The 19,925-nt window shown below is 34.8% G+C and overlaps 5 protein-coding genes across 5 annotated transcripts in view; 3 read left to right on the forward strand and 2 right to left on the reverse strand.

Annotated features, from left to right (window-relative positions):
• Positions 1–1,019, reverse strand: part of LOC104758044 (succinate dehydrogenase subunit 5, mitochondrial-like) — a 2,904-nt gene extending 1,885 nt beyond the window's left edge. The window contains exons 1-3 of the mRNA XM_019238999.1: positions 796–1,019; positions 284–594; positions 9–194 (exon numbers count right to left, since the gene is read on the reverse strand). Of these exons, the coding sequence (XP_019094544.1) occupies positions 9–194; positions 284–594; positions 796–961 (663 nt within the window). The 5' untranslated portion in view covers positions 962–1,019. The remainder of the gene's footprint in view (positions 1–8; positions 195–283; positions 595–795) is intronic.
• On the forward strand, positions 2,731–4,442 carry LOC104758045 (probable carboxylesterase 2). Its single transcript, XM_010480849.2, has 2 exons — positions 2,731–3,154; positions 3,706–4,442. Exons 1-2 carry the CDS (start codon positions 2,814–2,816, stop codon positions 4,307–4,309), a joined length of 945 nt encoding a protein of 314 aa, XP_010479151.1. The 5' UTR covers positions 2,731–2,813; the 3' UTR covers positions 4,310–4,442.
• On the forward strand, positions 7,115–7,727 carry LOC109130160. The gene has a single exon (XM_019239352.1). It carries the CDS (start codon positions 7,236–7,238, stop codon positions 7,512–7,514), a length of 279 nt encoding a protein of 92 aa, XP_019094897.1. The 5' UTR covers positions 7,115–7,235; the 3' UTR covers positions 7,515–7,727.
• LOC104758046 (polyadenylate-binding protein RBP47C-like) lies at positions 13,846–17,034 on the forward strand. Its single transcript, XM_010480850.2, has 6 exons — positions 13,846–14,612; positions 14,910–15,381; positions 15,546–15,604; positions 15,721–15,851; positions 15,942–16,038; positions 16,588–17,034. Exons 1-6 carry the CDS (start codon positions 14,196–14,198, stop codon positions 16,750–16,752), a joined length of 1,341 nt encoding a protein of 446 aa, XP_010479152.1. The 5' UTR covers positions 13,846–14,195; the 3' UTR covers positions 16,753–17,034.
• The window catches only part of LOC104758047 (type IV inositol polyphosphate 5-phosphatase 11), a 9,780-nt gene continuing 9,500 nt past the window's right edge, over positions 19,646–19,925 (reverse strand). The window contains exon 8 of the mRNA XM_010480852.2: positions 19,646–19,882. Coding sequence (XP_010479154.1) covers positions 19,827–19,882 — 56 coding nt within the window. The 3' untranslated portion in view covers positions 19,646–19,826. The remainder of the gene's footprint in view (positions 19,883–19,925) is intronic.

The following is a 19,925-nucleotide window of genomic DNA, read 5'->3' on the forward strand; positions in this document are numbered from 1 at the left end:
TTTATTACCTTTCCCCATTCAGAACCAAGCCCGCTGCATCTCATCTTCAAGTGGATCATCTTTGTCCCCAACTCCATCTCAACCTTCTTCTTCAAGTAAACTTCTTCAGGTTCAAAGGACTCTAGGTAATCAGCATACCTCTGATAAGCAGTACGCAGCGCATCAGTTATATCATTTGGTAAAGGCCTCACACCCTGCACACACAAAATACAAAAACCAAGTAAACATCAAACAGCCAGAAAAATGAAACGTTTGAGAGTGAGGCAAACAAACAAACACAAACTTCTCCACTCATTCCAATGCTATCATCGATTTCCATCTTTATGGAAGTGAGAATCCCACCGAATTCCTCAACAGCTTCAGCTGCTCGGAACACGTTTTTCAAAGCCTCTTGCCCTGCCTCGTCATCTGTGCTTTTCGATATCGCGCTTTTGGCATCTTCAACAACAGCAGTAGGAAGCTCAGCCCAATCTGCAGCCATCAAGTCTTTGAATGCATTCAAAACATCAGAGTCTTTCATCTCAGGCATGTGAGATACATCTTCGCTAAATCTCCGCACCTGTCCTATACCAATTGCTTGAGGATACCTCAAATCTGCAAATTTTCACCATCAACCATGTCAATTATATAAAATGCACACCCGAACAGACCTCAAAGTCTTCGTTGCCAAATCAGTCTCAAGAGGAGAATCAAATGATAAGTTCAGATGATAAATCTAACAGTCCTAATCCTCAATTGGAAGAACACAGAACCACAGTATGGATCCAATAGAGAAAACGATTTGTAATCACTAACCAAAAGGAGTTCGATTGGAAGGAGATGAAGAAGAAACGGCGAAGAATCCTCTCGTGGCGAGGAAACGATTGCGAGATAGCTGATTAGTGGCGGCTGATCTCGAAGATCGGAAAGTAGCGACGGTGGCCGCCGCAGCGGTTCGGCAGAGGGATCTCAGAAGCACCATCGTCGATTTAATCAGAAGTTGATGTTTGCAGTTTTTCTCTATCTGATGCGAAAGCTTTTTTGAACATTACGATGATGGTGACAACGATTTGGACTGTAGTAGATGTTGGGCTCATAAATCTTAGAGATTAAATATTTTGGCCCATTATAGCCCATTTAGATTAAACCTCCTTTTTTTTTTTCGACAACCTTCTTTCCATTTTCAGTAACGTGTGTCCATAAAATACAATAATTCAAATTGAATAACACTACATTTATAAAGATGTATTTCAATTCATTCAAGTTCTTTTACATTCCTTAATTAAATACTCTCTCCTAAATCATATACTTCTTTTTCTTGTTCTTTGAAGTTAGGTTGTGAAGTTAGGTTGTGTCATGTGTGAAGCTCTGATCATATAGTTAGCAGAGAATAAATTATTTTGCTGGTTATGATGATGCATATGAAGATGAATGTGAATGTGATGCAAATGCGGTCTACAATGGCATGGGATTAGTTGGCATTTTAGAAACCAAATTTTGGTGAGTATATCTGAAAAAATATTGTTGGTACTATCTGAAACGGGTTCGTGAATTACTAAGTGTAGTCAGTGGTCGCATCACAAATCGGTCAATTATTCGTTCATAATTTGCTTATATTTGTAATCCGATCTAGCTATTTAAAGCCTTCACAGCTTTTTATTTGTTCATTAAGTTTTTCCTACTTTTATATTCTTTAAATATTTGATAGCTATTTTTTTTTTCTTTGTTTTTCTTTTAAAGTCTAAAAAACACGCATCTAAATGTTGTCCTTATATTTTAAAATTTTCTACAAATTTATATATAACTTTTACATATTTTTCTTCCTTGTAAGATTCATTTCACTAATAATTCATTTATTTTCAACATAATCATTAATGATGGTGTAAGAGACTTTATAGAACTAGAATTATTCAAACAAAAACTACTTTAATATGTAGAGAGTAACATTCAAAAAATGGATTGGTTAGTGTTTAATGGATTTTTGACTGCTCAAAATTATACAACTACTCGATAAAAGATAAATTTCAGAACAGTTAAAAACACTATTATTATTTTTCATAATAATCGATCAAGAATCAATCCCCAAAAAACAGAAAATGGTATTGTTAGCGAAATTTCATATTGACTAATTGTATTATACTGTTTTTAATTTATTGTTCAAATGCATATTTTGTTTGTTAGCAAAATTTTATATTGACTAGTTGTTTACAATTAATCAATATATTTTTTAAAACATAGTTACACTCTATTTTTGAAAAATCACTTAAAAATAATTATACGACTTAAAAGTTGTTTGTACCAATTATGTTTTAATAATTAAAATTTCTGTAGTTAAATTTTCATAGGCTAAAATTTTAAAATCAAAATCTCTACAATAAAAAGAAAAAAATCGTTATCAATCTATCTCTCAAATTGATGTTTTAAGTATCACACAAAAAAATTATCTAAAATTGTTAAAGAAAAAGGATATTTATTTGCAGTGGTGAACTAATAATAATGCCCTAGAAGTTCCAACTTCAATCAATGAATTGTATTTTCTTATCGCTAATTCCTGATCTGGTACGTCACCAATTAGACTGAATATTATATTACCTTTTAGTTCGTTGGTGGCATCATTCAATTTTTAGTCAAAATGAACAAACACGTTGATCACTTTAAGTCACCTAATTAAATTAAAATTCAATGATTTCTTTTAAATTACAGCCTATCATTATTTCTAAAATTAATTTTTAATCAAAAAGTCTTATATTGGCTCCCTCTCCCTATCTATCTCTCCCCATTTTTATTTGTCTACCAAACAGATACACCAAAGCTGAACTCTCTTTTTCATTTCCATGGAATCTAAGAAGAACCAAGTCCCGTTGGAGCTACTTCCATGGTTAGTCGTCCATAGCGATGGTAAGATAGAGAGACTAGCTGGAACCGAAGTTTGTCCTCCTGGTTTAGATCAAGAAACTGGTGTATTGTCTAAAGATATCATCATCGATCCCAAAACCGGTTTATCCGCTAGAATCTATCGACCCGAATCGGTTCAACCCGGTCAGAAGCTTCCTCTCGTGCTTTATTTCCATGGCGGTGCGTTTCTCATCGCCTCCGCTTCGTTTCCTTGTTACCATACCACTGTTAACAAACTCGTCGCTCAGGCTAACGTCATCGCCGTCTCTGTCAGTTACAGGTAACGAATCTGTCATTTAATATTTTACGGTTCGGTCGGGATTGATGTTGAAATAAAAACCGGGAGTTTAGTGATTTGGTTCGGTTTGTTAAACTATCGGTTTATTCTGTTGCATGTGGATAATTTCCAAATAAAAATAATCCGTAAACCGAAATAAGTACGCTTCGGTTTGTTCATTATAGTCAAAATTTGGTTCGGTTTGGACTTTGGTTAACGAATACTGAATTCATAAAATAAACATTCGATTTGGATTAGAATTTAGGATGATTCAGTTATTTATGTAGTAATTTTGGGTTGTTCGGTTAATTTTGATAATTTCGGTAAAATGTGGTCATTTTATTCAATTTGCTCAAACTTTTCTAGTGAATTTTGGTTCAATTTCTACACATTTTCAGATCATTTTGAATATGCCAATTTCAAAACCTTTAAAGTTCATACTTCTCTGTATAATCTCTAACGGTGAAGACAATTTCAAAATACAAATTTTGTAACTCACAATGACTTCATCAATTGTTTTAGTTATCTTTTTTTTTTTTAATTAATTTGGACAGACTAGCACCAGAACATCCACTTCCTACAGCGTACGAGGACTCATGGACCGCGTTAGAGACAATCCTAACGGTAAACGAGCCGTGGATCAACGACTACGCTGACTTGGACCGTTTATTCCTAGTCGGAGACAGCGCGGGAGCTAATATCTCGCACCACCTTGCATTCCGTGCCAAACAATCCGATCAGACCGTTAAAATCAAAGGCATTGGAATGATCCATCCGTATTTTTGGGGAACACAACCTATTGGATCAGAGATCAAAGACAAAGCGAGGAAACAAATGGTGGATGGATGGTGGGAGTTTGTGTGTCCATCCGAGAAAGGATCCGATGACCCGTGGATAAATCCGTTTACGGATGGGTCACCGGATCTTGAAGGGTTAGGGTGTGAGAGAGTGATGATTGCTGTGGCAGAGAAAGATATATTGAAAGAGAGAGGGAAGTTGTATTATGAAAGATTGGTGAAGGGTGAGTGGATAGGTAAGGTTGAGATGATGGAGACGAAAGGGAAAGATCATGTTTTTCATATTTTCGAGCCTGATTGTGATGAAGCTGTGGAGATGACGCGACGCTTGGCTCTCTTTATTAACCAAGTCTTAGTTTGATTTTGTTAGTTTTGGATTTATTTTGCCAAATTTTATGGGGTTTTAAATGTATTTATATTTGTGACCAAAAACAAATAATAATAATAAAAAATGTTTGTATGATAATAAATATAATGTTTTACATCTTTGTTAATGCTGTTGTTATTGTTTTTTTTTTCCCCAAATTTGTATATTTTGAACATTTTATATGTGGTTTAAAGAGAGGTTCTCTTTCTAGTTTGTATGTTGTTCATAAGTTCTTGGATTGATACACAACCTTTGCTTCATTTTCGCGGCAAGGACACAAGACAAAATAAGAATTTATAGTAACCTAGAGTGTTAGGAAATAGTAATACTACTTACTTCATTAAAAGTTCTGCTTAGCTTCTACTATTTAGCATGGTTCCAAAAACTTCTTGATTTTTTCCCCATAACTTTAGGACTACCTGATTCTGAAAAACGTCATATAATATTTAATTGCTCACAAATAGTTTATTTTTACTAAACAATTGACAAAAATATTAGTATGATTAAAGGTGTAGCTGTTTTTACCACTTTCCTCTGAACTTTTGTTTCTCATGTCATTCGAGGACATTGTCATGTGTTTCTGTTTTATCTTCTTGAATTATTTGGTGAAGATCAAGTGTATTAGTGGGTCTGATTGGACTTTCAAATGTATTAGTAGTAAGTTTCTAGCAGAACTATTGTTTGTTTGAAAAAATTATTGTTTGTTTGAAAAAAATATGTGGCTGCAAGCACCAGCTTGACTAGCTTGTAACCATGGCCACTCTAATATTGGATCCGATTGGTGAACACAAAAAGTCTATACAACTTGTACAGCTTTTAATTTTTACCAATCACAAAATCATTACCAAAAAAATTATCAAAAAATTTACTCTGTTCTTTTGTACAACTTTTTTTTAAAGCTTTGCAATATTTCATAACAATTTATCTACGCTTTTCTGTACAGTTTTATGTACATTACCAATGAGATCCGTTACCAATCAGACCTATTATTGTTTCTTAACTTATAGAAAAAATGATTCCGCTAAGGTTCAACCACCACATTAGACTTTTTTTTTCTTTTTAACAAAAAAATTTGTCCAACTTCCCATATGATTTTTGGGTTCTCTTGTCTTTTTCTCTTCGTTTTCATTATCAAAGATCTCTGGGTCTTGAGGTCGCCTCTTATGACACAATTATCTTAGTTACGATAGACAAGGGTTATATTTTTCGAACTATTACTACATCGTATTGGTTTCTACAACTTTCAAATGCACCTTTAGAGGTTTACCATGTATCTACTTACATTTACATGATGAACTAAATGAAATCTAACTTTTACCCAGTGATAAGAATACAATGTATACTCTTATCTCATTATGTACAATGTATTCTTTACCAATTATAAAACTACATAGTGTTTTCTTTTTATCGTCTTGACCGATAAGCCTATCCCTTTAGACATTAAATTTTACAAAGAAGGAATATGAAGTCTGAACTCTTGTAAAGAACAGGGCAGTGGTGGAAAAAAATCAAGTTGGCCAACAATTTTGTGGCTCCCAGTAGTTCACTATATTCCCGGCTTTGATGGATGGTAGAACTAATGTGGACGTTTTAATGTTCTATCTACCATGAAAAAGAAAACAAAAACTTGATAAAGCAAAGTCGGTTTGTATAATTTCATAGTTGAATACGATAGATAACAAGATCATATGTAATTATAAAAAGCTAAGCATAGGCCATAGGCTAGAGAACCTAGCATGTATAGTACTTTCGGGGACAAGCCATAGTGGAAGGTGACCAATCTCACGCATGAAAACTCCTGTTCCGCTTGATTTGATAGTCTGATATTCATTTCTACTCTCATGTTTCTTTCTTGTTTAATATCAACAACCCCTTTTTCTATTCCATCATTCTCTTTAATCGGTGCTTTCCCCTAAATATCTTAATGAAAATGATAGATTAATAATGAAAAATAAGTATGATTTTGAATGTAGTTAAATACTATGAGAAAAAATGATAGAATAATGAAGCCAGTTTCGTAAAATAACATATGAATCACCATAAAAACCTAACCAAACAAAATTTTATATATTTAACCAAATGGTATATATAGAAATTTCTGCATAAGATTATCCGAGCTCAAACTGAATTGAACCGGATTTAATTTGTGCGACCAATTTAGCCAAACGACTCGATATTCGTTAAATTTTGATGTTTAACTAAATTTCTTAAAAGCTTTAAATTATTCAATATCTATAATACTAATTAATATATATATATATAATTAATTTTAATTTCATGTATTTTTTTATACAAAACTAGCAAACTCAACCAAACAGAAATAAATTCTGGCTCTATTTGGGGTATATTTTTCAAAATGGAAAATCTGAAACCTGAAAACCTGAACCGAATGCCCATGTCATGCCTACTCAATTTTTGGTAGAATCTTCTCTCCTTTTTCCCCCTCTAGTGCCACTCTCTCTTGGCACCAATACGCCTCTTAACCCTAACAACTTTCTTATGACGATGATCCGAAGGATCTTTGCCCACATTGATCGTGAAAAATATGAGCTAAATAGATACGAAACAAACTGAGCGTGTAAATGCATGGGCCATGTGCCCATGTATACAAGACAAAGCAGACATGCAAAGTTGGAAACATATGGAAGTATGAATCACCTGGATTACATTATATACTCAGACATCATAAAACATCATCATTTCTCTTTTGAAGTAAAATTTCCCCACATTTAAAGTTTCATTTAAGACAATGCTAATGAATGCAATCTACTTCTTTATAAATACCGAATATTTCATGCTTCTTGTTTCTATCTTCTGTTCTCCTATCTAACATATATATATATATTTTGTTTTTTTGTTATTATTTCTATTTTTTTTTGCATATTCTCTTACAATCTCAATTTTGTCCCGGCCCGGACACATGGGAATGTCGAATAAGTCAGTTTCTACATTTACATTTTTCCTTGCTTTGGTTGTTGTGCATGGAATTCAGAATACAGAAGAGAGACATTTGCAAACTACTTCGTTAGAGATTGAACGAATCTATAAGAAGAAACCTGAGGCTAGGAATCCCACCATTGTGGTCACATATACACGACGTAGTGTCCTTGGAAAGGCGGTCATCTTCCACCCCACTGACTTTAGGCCTACAAGTCCCGGTAACAGCCCTGGCGTAGGACACTCTCACGGGCGACACTGATTTGATCTGTTGATCATACCATACATCAAAGTCTATATCATAATATATACTTATTAATGAACTATCGTTAGACTTTTCTTCTAATTTTATAATAAATATATATATGTATCATGTATGTATGTCTTTGGGATGTTTTGAAATCAGTTTGGCATTTCAATCTTTTTGACAGTACTATGATATAGTATGATCACTATGTATTAGTCGTGGGTTTGTTCCCCTGTGACGTATTGTAAGATTCTATAATGAATAATAAAATCGTTTTCAATAAATACATATATAAATGGATTGCGCTTAGTAAAGTTGTTAGTTGTAAGGCTAGAAATGAAAAGAGAAAACATAAAAGAAATGGTAAAGTATAAGAAAAAAAGAGGGGCCTAAAAGAGTAACCAAGAGTGTCTTTAAATCGCCGCTCATCCTCTTGGGTGGTGCGGTGAAGCCGGATTTGGAGCTCTCTGAGTAGTTTTGTCTCTGCTTTAGGGGCACCATGGGTAAAGAGTGGCTTGGTTTTCGATGTGGTTTGTGGTTGGGTTCTGCTTTTTCTTCTTTTTATGGTTCTCGATCCTTTTGACTGCCTGTGATGATCTTCGTTGTGGCTGGATTAGTTCGCTTAGTTTGTTTCATGTTAGGGTTTTTTGTTTAGTTTAAGCAAAATCTTGGCCTTCGATTGGGGAATCTGTTGGTTTGTTTGGAGTTTTGATTGTGGTGTCTGTGGATGCGGTTGGAGCGGTAATTCTGTTGGGTTTTGTGGTTGCAGAGAAGATGTTAGTAATTTCCGGATCTGGTAGATCCACGGTGCGACTCGAAGACTAATGGTTCTTCTCTGCTTGATCCTTCCCTTGTGTGGTTACCGTTCATGTTCATCTCATCGTCTTGAAGCCGTCAATTTTGTTTCACTACAAGAANGTTCTTCTCTGCTTGATCCTTCCCTTGTGTGGTTACCGTTCATGTTCATCTCATCGTCTTGAAGCCGTCAATTTTGTTTCACTACAAGAATATTGAGCTTTGATAGCATCTGAATAACGCTATCTATCAATATCATAGCGTTTTAACAAATGATATATTTGCGCCCGTCATTATAGGTCAGACACTTTAGATGACGTTTTTTTATTCTGCTATCGTATTGTAGTTATACTATAGCATTTATTCGTCTGCAATTAAATATTCTATAATAGTTTATTTATTTTGTTATTACTTTTTATAAATGTAATTTTTTCATTTGTAATATGCAATTTTTTATTTTTATTCCAGTACCTAATTTTAAATTCCAAAACCCCAAATTTAATTTATAAGGAAAAAATAATAAATATTATTAATTCTAAAAATTTACAAGTACAATAATTTTTGTATAGATGTCGAACTTAACTTATAGCAATTGACTCTAATGACGTGAAGGAAATTGAAAACTATGGAAATGAGAAAAATCATAAACATTTTTAGCTCCTTCTAGTTTGTTGTTGAGCTCGAGCAGCTTCTGAAGATTGTTTGAGTTTATGTTGTCATATCTCGAGTCTGCTTCAACTCAGTTTGTCTTGTTCTCGCTTGATTCACTTCCTCATGAACCTCCTTACACAACATTCCTAACTCCGAAAGATAACTACTAAAAGACTCGATCTGTAAATGTGACATCTACATAATGAAATAACACTCAATGAAAACAGAATCAATAAAATCAAATAGATCTAGAGATTTTACCTTGCAAGCAACAACAATTCTCAGCCTCCCTTTGAACAAGGAAATTGTTAGTGAGGAATAAAAGCAAACACTTGGTGGGTGCATTTGGACTAATATGAAGAAACTGAAACTCACAATTGTTTTTCTTTAATCCAAGCAAATTTTCTTTACTAACTTGATATTCTTCACTGGTCAACAAGATGAAATCAGAGACAAAACCCTTAGCTGTTAATTGTTCTTCGACGAAACCCTTGTTTTGTTCTTCCTCTCGTCTTGTTATTCTCTCAAACGAGACCAGCTGAGAAACCCTTCTTGCACAGATCTTATAATAAACCTACAAAATCAGCTAACCCAGAAACAGAACTCACCTTAATACTTGAAAATTCAGTCACAAAATCAAACCAATCGAGAAAAAAAATTGGAGAAGAAATTCGCGAAGAAGGACGGAGTACTTGTTTGGAGAAGTGACCTGGTAAGATTGGTTGAATCGTGTATTTGAGAAGGAGATAGATCTACGGAATGATTGAAGTAGTGCGGATCTAGAACGCATAATTTAGGGTTTTGTTGGATCTCGAGGCCATGGAGAGGAGATTTTTTGAAGAGGAGGAGGATCTGAGGAATTGGAGACGAAGGAGATTCAGATGGTGAGATCGTTGGAGTGTGTGAATCCGAGTAAACGACGCCGGATCTGAGATTTGCAGGAGTGTTTGCATCATGACTATGGCAACAAAATTCGAAGATCTGAAGCAAGATTGTTGTGCCGGGGAAGAGAACAAGAATTAATGGGAAGATAGAGAGAGAGCTGGACTTGAGAGGGTTTGTGTTGTGGTGTTTCTCATAGACTGTGTGTTGAAGGAAGAACATGAGATTGTGTATTTGTGTGTGTCGTTTTAGTTTTTAGGTTAAAATATTTTTCTGAACTTTTTTTTTTTCTTTAACTTGGGCGGACATTTTAAAGTTTTAGATACAATTTCACTAAAACTTAGGCGGGCTATAAATTTTTATTATTTATAGCGTTTATCACTTTAGAAACGCTATGAAAAATCTAGACATAAGTCAATCATAGCATAAACACATAAACCGCTATACTAAAGTGCTATTAAAACTCAATATTCTTGTAGTGTTTGGCTGTGATTACGTTACCCACCCAGCCTTTGCCTTTCCTCTCACCCTTGGTCTACTCTCCCAGCCTTTGTTTTCCCAAATGGTTCGTTCCCTTTCTAAGCATGGGCTTAGTGTTGATGGAAGTTATGCTAGTCTTCTAAGTTTGCAGTTGGTTTCTTCTCATGTTTGTTGCTCGTTGTGGATGATAGCTGTCTCGAAAATTATTTGTTCTCTTTTGAGTTCAGTTTATTTGAGAGGTTAGGCTTCTCTCCTTGTCTCTGCTTTGCAGATCTGGTTAGATCTGATCACTTTTTGAAGTCTTCTACCTAGACGTGAAAGGATGCTGCAGTCATCGACGTCGCATCCGGAAGTGAGTTCGTATCTTCACTTGCCGAGTTATGAAGATTTAGGTTCTGGTTTTGAGAGATCAGCTCTCATAGTGATAGGAGGAGGTTGTTGTTATCTTTGGGATGGCCATGGCACTACAAGAAAACATGAAATTGCCGACTGCAAGTTGCGACTAAAAACACAGTCGCTAAATTTGGCAACTGAATTGCGATTGTTTTGTTACTGAATGGATACTAAAATAAAACAGTCGCCTAGTAGACGCTAATTCGAGACTGATGCATAATGTCGCAGTGTAGTCGCCAATTTACGACTAATTTGGAGACCAGTTTGACAGTCGCTAAAAATTGCAACTAAAAAGCTACTATTTAGCGACTGCTTTAATTAATTTGGACCTTAACAAAATTTGGGCCGTAACAAAACACGAAAACCCATTTCTTATTAGTTAATAGGCGCACCATATAAAATGAAAAAACCCTAGTTCTAAGCTTTTCTCATTCTACTATCTCCTCCTTCTATGTTCTAATCTCTTTTTTTTTTCTTCTCCTACTATTTTCTCATTCTAATCTCTTTTTTTCTTTCTCCTCCTTCTATGTTCCATAGTCATAAAAAATCCATTCCCTCCGACTACAAATCTGTGGTTAAGATTCGAAGTTTCTTGATGGTTTATCGCTGGATTCTCTGTTAGTAGTTTCCTCATCACCAAACTTATCACCAAACTCACGGTTGGTAAGTCCTCAGATCTACTCGATTTTCATTTTTTGTTTGTTGTTGAATTCCTATTTTTCAGTTTTAGATGAAGGATTGCATGTTGTTTGTTTTGATTATTGTTGGTGATCTCGACAGGGCATACTTCTTCACAGGGACATCTTACTATCGGATGCCATCATCAATGCTACCATCGCAGATCCGGGGCTTTGGAAGAGAGCAGCGGCGTGGAGTCCATGAACCCTAATTATTGATGGACTTGTTTTTTTTGTTATCTAATTTGGGCTTGTGTATTGTATAGGGCCCATGATTTATTGGGTTGTAATTGTAATTTTCGAAGGTCCATTATCATAAATTTGTTCTAATTCGGTTCGAATAAACCGAATTAGAAAAAAATTCGGTTTATTTCGGAATTGATTTTAAATCTAATAACCGACCCGAATAACCTGATTATCGAATAACCCGAACCGAATTTTTATTCCGTTCAATTCGGCAGAATTTATAGAAAACTGAAATTTTGAAAAACCGAATAACCCGAACCGAATAACCCGAAATAACCGAATGCCCAGGACTACAAAACAGTAACCAAAACAGTCGCAAATGAGTAACCAGATCAGTCGCTAAAGCGTTGCAAATTCAGTCGCAACTTTGGCGAGTGTTTGGCGAGGGAAGAACGACCACAATTATCAGTCGCCAATTAGTAGCTCCGTCTCGACTGTTTGGCGACTGATTATTTTAGTGACGCACTGTTTAGCGACTACATATTTCAGTCGCCAATCAGTCGTAACTAAGTAGTTTGCGACTGTTTAGTGACTGTTTTTGTAGTCGGAAAATCTATGTTTTCTTGTAGTGTGGGCACCCTTGATAAATCTCTTTTGCATGTGCTACAGAGAAGAGGTTTTTTTGCATCTTGAGACTAGTGTGTTGTAAGGTTTAAGTCTAGTTGTCTATGCTTTTAGTTTACGGGTTCGTCCTCTTTCGTTTTAGGTTTGAGTTTTTTGGCTTTGTTTTAAGTTTACTTCTCTTGCATAAGGTTTAGACTCCGGGGAATTCTCTTTTTCTGCTGGCTTTGACTCCGGGGACATTTATGTCATCCGCCAGCTTAAGGTCTCCCTCTTTTGAGCTTTGTATTTCACTATGGTACCAAAACTAGTTCATTAATAAAATTCCAGATGACAAAAAAAAAAGAGTAACCAAGAGTGTATAGTTAGTATCTTGTGGACGCGACAGAAGCGTTTGAAAGAGGGAGTTTAAATCACTATAAATGTATAGTTGATGATTTAAAAATGGTTCCGGATACTTGCGGAAATTTTCACTAAAACCTCAAATGTCAAAAACAAGATTATCCAGTTTTTCGTTTACAATCAGTTGATCTCATTTCTATTCATGGATAGTTAACTATCATTGAATACTCATGATATACATAAAAATAATATATATAGAAACTATCACAAAATCATAAAATAGAAAAACAAAGCGAAATACAAACTGATAAAGTGATACTTAAGAATGGTTAATAGGTTTAAAATTTTTTTTTGTAACCAATATACTTTAGAGCTAGAGATGACAAAAAATTATAGTAGTCTATTTTCCATAGTCCATATTCAAATTCATGACATTTGGAGATATTTTTGGTTATTAACATCGCACATAATAATTAATTTCATTATATTTTTGATTTTTTTGAATTAATTAATATGCTAATTAAGCTACATATATCGCACAGAATAATTGTTTTCCATTTACTTTTTTTTTTCCTTTACTACTATTTTTTTTTGTCATCTGATAGATTCGAAAACTTTGAGAAGCGTACAATGTAAAGAAAAATTAAAACCAAGAGATACATTCATAAGACACATCGACCCCCACTTGATACTGAGATCAAAAGACCCTCCAAGTGTTAATGCCTAAAACCTTCCTCCCCTCGGCACACCTATAGTGCTAAATTACTACTCCTCCCATTTCAAAATATAGGATGTTTTAACTAAAACACGCACATTAAAATTTTTTTACATTTAACAAGTTTAACCAATCAGAAACAATACTGCATAATATAAAATAATAAACTAATCTAAAAATTACATAGAAACTTGAAAACATCATATATTATGAAACAAAAAAATTCTCCAAAACATCTTATATTTTGAAACGGACGGAGTACTATTCTCTCCTTTCCTACTATTTATTAAGAGCTAAACTACTACTAAATCCAAATACATTTCTTTAATTTTGATTATTTCTTCATATACATACTAACAATACCCCTTTTGATATTACATTTACCAAATGTTAGTTTTGCAACAATCTTTATATTGATGTTTTGTTTCACAGTGTTCATAAATTTTGGTGTTATTTAGAAAGCAATCTAAAAACTGTAAAGTAAAGCTAAAAAAGAGTACTAAGAAAAATAATAAAGCATACTATATACCAAAAAAATAATAATAATAAAAATAAGAAAAAGGGGAAAGTGCATCATGCGAGCGAATCTAAAAAAACACAAACACATAGATAGCAAAAACAAAAGCAACCAACGGTTAAGATCTATCTCTATCCGTACAATCCAACGGTTTTCACAAAACTAGGTCAGAAACAGAAACCGTAAAAAACCTAGTACACACTACACACAATACAAAACCCATAAACCCGACCCGTATTTGTGTATTTTCTTTTTCTTTTTTTGCCAATTCCCCACTTTAACCGGATAATAAAAAAAAAACCCCTAATTTGGACCCTAAACTTTGCCATTAATAGAACTCTGAAACACAACTTCCAAACTTTCTGTTTCGTCCGAATCTAACCCTAATCTAAATATCACATCACATCACACCTTACCCATAGCGCCGCAAATTCATCATGGCAGACGTCAAGATTGAATCTGAATCCTCGGATTCTCAGCCTTTGGTCGACACCAATCAACCTGCTCCTCCACAGCCACCACAGCCGCAGCCACCGGTTGAAGAAGAGGAGAACCAACCAAAAGCATCTCTGACGCCGACGCCACCGCCACCGCCGCCACAGTATATGGCTATGAGATATCCACCAGCGGTTGTACTGCCTCACCATATGATGTACGCGCCGCCGCCTCCACCGCCGCCGTACTCACCTTATCATCAATATCCGAATCAGCACCACCCCCATCTCTCTCGTGGTGGTAATAACAATAAGCATCAGAACGCTTCTAACGGTGAGAACAAAACCGTTTGGGTTGGTGATTTGTATCATTGGATGGATGAGTCTTATCTTAATTCTTCTTTTGGATCCGCCGGCGAGGTTTGCTTCTCTCTCTCTCTCTCTCTCTATCTATCTATCTCTATCATTATCTCATTATCTCTCTAACATTATTACACAAACATTTATGTATCTCTTGATTAGCGTCTTAGATTGTGCATTAACAGTTTCTTGATTCTGTTCTCGTTGACTTTTAATGCTTTTTGACCTTACCCTTTTCAGCATCTATCATATAAAGTTCGCTTTTTTTTTTTTTATCTATTTGACCTACGTAACTCGCTGACTCTGTTTTTCTCTCTGTTTCCTTTGTACTCTTCTCTGTGGGTAATACAAATACAGATTGTTTCGGTTAAGGTGATCCGTAACAAGCACAATGGTCATTCAGAAGGCTATGGATTCGTGGAGTTTGAATCCCATGATGTAGCTGATAAGGTTTTGCAGAAGTTTAATGGAGCGACTATGCCAACTACTGAGCAGCCTTTCCGTTTGAACTGGGCTAGTTTTAGCACCGGTGAGAAGCGGTTGGAGAACAATGGACCTGATCTCTCTATCTTCGTGGGGGATTTGGCTCCGGATGTGTCTGATACTTTGCTGCACGAGACGTTCTCTGAGAAGTACCCGTCGGTTAAAGCTGCTAAAGTTGTCTTTGATGCTACTACTAGAAGGTCGAAAGGCTACGGCTTTGTGAGGTTTGGTGATGATAATGAAAGGAACAAAGCCATGACTGAGATGAATGGTGTTAAGTGTTCTAGTAGAGCTATGCGTATCGGTCCTGCTACCCCGAGGAAGACTACTGGTTATCAACAACAAGGTAATGTCTTTTCGATACCCTATCGTTCGTTGTGTCTAGTCTATATAGATAGTTGTGTTAAGTCTGAGTCTTTGTGATTGATTTGCCCATTGTTAAAGCTTGTGTTACCGAGTTGTATTGCAACAATATGTTGTGTACTTAAAACTATTTGTTGGCTATGGTAGGTGGATACATGCCGAATGGTGCCATGGCGCGTCCTGAAGGGGAGACATTGAACACAACAGTAATTGTTTATTCTTTTGTAGTATCTTCTTGTTTTCAAACTTACCATGTGATTGTGACAAGAGAAGGTTAATCTCTTTTATGTCTTTCCCGTTTAATCCATGTTTTATAACATAGATATTTGTTGGAGGACTTGACTCTAGTGTCACTGACGAAGACCTAAGGCAACCTTTCTCTGATTATGGGGAAATAGTCTCTGTCAAGATTCCTGTTGGTAAAGGATGTGGGTTTGTTCAGTTTGTTAACAGGTGACAACATTAAATGCCGATGTTTATATAGTAACCATGAATTAAGTAATTTTCTTATAGTTGTTTTGCCACCGTAACATTTGGTTGCAGACCAAATGCAGAGGAGGCTTTGGAGAAACTAAATGGGACTGTAATTGGAAAGCAAACAGTTCGGCTTTCGTGGGGACGTAGTCCAGCCAATAAGCAGGTAAATCACACTATATAATAGTGTCTAATCATGGTACAAGTGCAAATCTCAGTTCAGGCCATAGAACAAAACCCAAAACTGTTCTCTATTATAGTAATTAAAGAAAGTTTGATTTTGTGTTAGAACCCCTATGTGAACTAGTCTGAGATAAACCGAGCTGATTGAATCATGAGCTTCATTGATAATACTTCTTAGGACGTTTGATTCTTTTTTTTATTTACTTCTGTTTTACCTATTGTTTTTTCATAAAATGTTATAACTTCATGGATGCTAATTAATATTATATCGATTTAGCATGATTTAACTTTTTGATATGTATTATTGTTTTTGAAGAATTTCTGTTTATTTGGCTTGGTTGCACTAAGTTTTATATCAGTTCAATTTGGTTTGTAAGACTATTAGTATGGTTAAGTGTGGAAATAAGTTTGTTTCTGTTTGGTTTTTTTTACGCCCACCCTTCCTTGAGTACTTTCCTTGTGTGATCTATATTATGCTCTGACCTGAGATTTGAATGCCTCTGATTGTAACAAGTTTTGTGTTGTGTTGCAGCCTAGAGATAAGTATGGAAACCAATGGGTTGTACCATACTACGGAGGACAGTATTTCAATGGGTATGGATACATGGCACCGCAACCTCTTGACCCGAGAATGTATCCCGCTACACCTTACGGAGGGTATCCAATGTACGGTGGCCATCAGCAACAAGTTAGCTGAGGAAACTAAAAGCTTAATCTCTGATCATCTATCTGTAGGCAAACAAAAACTCACTCAAGTTAGGTGATGTTAGGAGGTACAAGGAGGCAAAAATGGTTGCCTTCTTGTCTCTCTTTGAGTTTAGGGCTTTATCTTTCTAGTGAAAAATGAATTTTGGTGGAAACCATAGCAGTAATTTAGGAGACTTGGATTTGATTGATTAATTTGATTTGTTTCTTCGGATGTTTTTCACTATGGAACCTATTGATCAAAGAAGAAGTGAGTTGAACCGATTGATTATTATTTTTCTTTTGCTAAACATGTCATTAGTTTAACGTTGTGGAACGAATCTAAACTCTTAGGTTTGTTTCGTTATTGTGTTTGGAGATAATGATCGCCCATATGGCCTATAACACTAATAATGATCGTCAAGTGAGCTACTGAGCTTACTACATATACTTTACGACTTTTAACTACGTCTTAAATCCTCTTTGGGCCGTCTCAAGGTAGCAATTCTCCAACAACTTGGTCCACGTACAGTCCTTTAATAGCTAAAACTTTCTATGGAATAGTGGATCAATATTTGGACTCTCTTTAGTATCACTGAAGAATCTTAATACAACGTCGACTAGCTATCCTTTGTGAACATGATGATATTTATAATGTTTTATACTTTTGTTTGTTGAATATCAATGAAGGATTCTGTTGAAAGTACTGGAATAAGTACTTGTTTTAAAATCACAACTCAAATACGCGCTAAACTAACTTTTTGAAAAATAAATTACCAGCCAACAAAGTTTGAAGTTGATAAGTATACAAAATTTAGTGACCTGAATTTATAAATTCTATTACCAAAAAACCAAGATTAACTTTATAATGTTTGACTAATACTGGGGTTTATGGATATAAAATACTTGGACTTTTAGAAGAAAAAAAAAATCATTGAATCCAAAATACAAGAAAGGTGAGCTTCTCTAAATATTTGAATCATTGAATCATTGAATCATTAAATCTCCCAATATTTTTCTACGATATCTCTCTCCTCTTATCTCTTTTTCGTTTGTTTAACAAGTTGTGAAATTTGATGGCATTTGCAACTTGAGGCATCTATAAAGTAAGACTTGGATCTGATGAAGCCACTTTGCGATATTCCTTTCAGTATGGTTTTATTAGTATTGAGTTTGAGGTATGCCTATCTGTTAGTGATAACAATGTTTCATTTTAAGCAAATTTAACTTGTTTCTTGGTTTACATTTTGATTTCAGGTGGAACGATATATAAATGAGGATTATGCAACAAATATTATTATTTTTATATACAACTATGAGCCTTACGGTTCAAGATTTTGTTTCTAAGTTAATGTAGAATTTCTTCTAATTTCTCTTAGATAATTTTCTGAATTTTAACCCTCTAGAAAGTATTAATCCTTTTTTTCGATGGCAGTTAGCGAAAGCCAACAGTTAGTTTATTTACCAAAGTTCAACTGCCTCTGTTACAATTAAACATGGTGAGTTGTATGTTTTAGAAGACATGTTACTAGTGTCCTACTATGCTACGGAATTCACTATTTTAGTTTGTAAAGACTAGTTAAAATTTTCTTAAATGAGCTAATTTTTGGCCTTTCTTCATTGCCATTAAGAATCGGGTATATTTATTTCTTGGATTTCTTCACTATTATTTCTTTGTTCAAGAGGAGAGAGGGGAGAGACAGTTGAAATAACGTATGATACTTATATAGAAATTAAAATTTTATCATTGATATATAGAAATTTTGGAAATAATGTGCATTTTAAAAAAATGTTAAAAAATTAATAATTGCTTAAAATATCATATTAGCCGGCGCAGCTGTAGTTCAGTGGTAATGAAGAATTGGAGAAAGGGTGGAAAAAACTAACCCAGGTTCGATCCACCTTATTACCATTGGCATTAGTCGCGGCCTGACTACCCCTGACATTAGTCGGAAAGCATTTCAAACTCAGGACAGACAATGTGATAGTCCTTCGTGGAAAAATCCACCATGAAGCACTTCGGTGCGTCTCTCTCTTATCCACAAAAAGTATGAGATTTGTTATCACTAACATTTTAACTGTACTAGTTCTCCTAGAGGCAATGAAACTCGTTAGAGTCACAGCGAGAACGATTTAGGTTTTCCTTGGTCTCTGTGTGTTTGCTTTGTTTAGCGATGAAAGAGAGAAAGTAATAACATTAGCTTTAACTTCAAATGATGACATGCTTTGCAGAAGTTATTTTTCCTTTTCTATTGAAATGTTATCTATTTATAAACTTTATAATAGTTGACCAAAAGGTTCCAAATATTAATCAATGGGTCAGTACCCCCATATCTCTTGTTTATACTCTTTTTTAGTGTGTACGTACTTTTGAGGTGGTGTTCGTTCTCGTAGTAGCCAGTAGAGGCTTGGTAAGAACATAATACTTTGTGAGCATGATAGTGAATACACCATATCTCTCGTACTCCCTTCTCTTGTTCATACTCCATGTTTCGTGTCCGTGCTCCGTTTAGTATAATACGTATAATACGTGCTCCGTGTCTCTTAATAATATGCCATACAATTAAATTTGATATTAGGGGTTAACATGTAATACTTGTGCATATGAGTGTACGTATGAACCTCTCTGATTGTGGTAATATGAAGAAATTATGAAGTATATAAGAGACATGGTGTAAAAAGATGAGAAAGGGAGTACGTACGCTAAACGGAGTACAAATAAGAGATAGTGAGTACGAACACGATACACGAGTTAAACCAATTTAAGAAAAAATTTAATAAAATTCTAAGAAAGGGAACGTAATTATTTGGTGTGGCCCATGAAGGCTAATGCAAGGCTTGATTCTGAAGTAAATTATCTGCCACTCATGAAAGCAAACTTTAAGAAACTTGTGACACATATTCAAGACTTTCACAATTGGAACTTTATAAAGTTGTGAACTTGCAACTTTTAACTTTGAAAACATTAATATAATAATTAACAAAGAAAAAAAATTTAATGTTTCCAACTATTTACTCTCATAACAGCAATAATGCATTATTGCATATCTTCTAATTAATCCTTCATAAACTGTATGCATCTATTAACTAATTGTTGACCCACTTCAAGCAAAGATCCGCTTTTACAGGTTTATGATCGGAACCATATATTTGGTCTATGGAATCATAAGAGTGAAGAGTTGCTTG

The sequence above is a fragment of the Camelina sativa genome, chromosome 17, assembly GCF_000633955.1.
Source record: "Camelina sativa cultivar DH55 chromosome 17, Cs, whole genome shotgun sequence".
Lineage (NCBI taxonomy): Eukaryota > Viridiplantae > Streptophyta > Magnoliopsida > Brassicales > Brassicaceae > Camelina > Camelina sativa.

Bases quoted from the DNA above. Each gene is read 5' to 3' on its own strand.
- LOC104758045 (XM_010480849.2), top strand. From the start codon at position 2,814: ATGGAATCTAAGAAGAACCAAGTCCCGTTGGAGCTACTTCCATGGTTA. The intron at 3,155-3,705 runs GTAACGAATCTG...TAATTTGGACAG, and splicing joins GCCGTCTCTGTCAGTTACAG to ACTAGCACCAGAACATCCAC.
- LOC104758046 (XM_010480850.2), top strand. From the start codon at position 14,196: ATGGCAGACGTCAAGATTGAATCTGAATCCTCGGATTCTCAGCCTTTG. The intron at 14,613-14,909 runs GTTTGCTTCTCT...ATACAAATACAG, and splicing joins CTTTTGGATCCGCCGGCGAG to ATTGTTTCGGTTAAGGTGAT. The intron at 15,605-15,720 runs GTAATTGTTTAT...TTTATAACATAG, and splicing joins GGGAGACATTGAACACAACA to ATATTTGTTGGAGGACTTGA.
- LOC109130160 (XM_019239352.1), top strand. From the start codon at position 7,236: ATGGGAATGTCGAATAAGTCAGTTTCTACATTTACATTTTTCCTTGCT.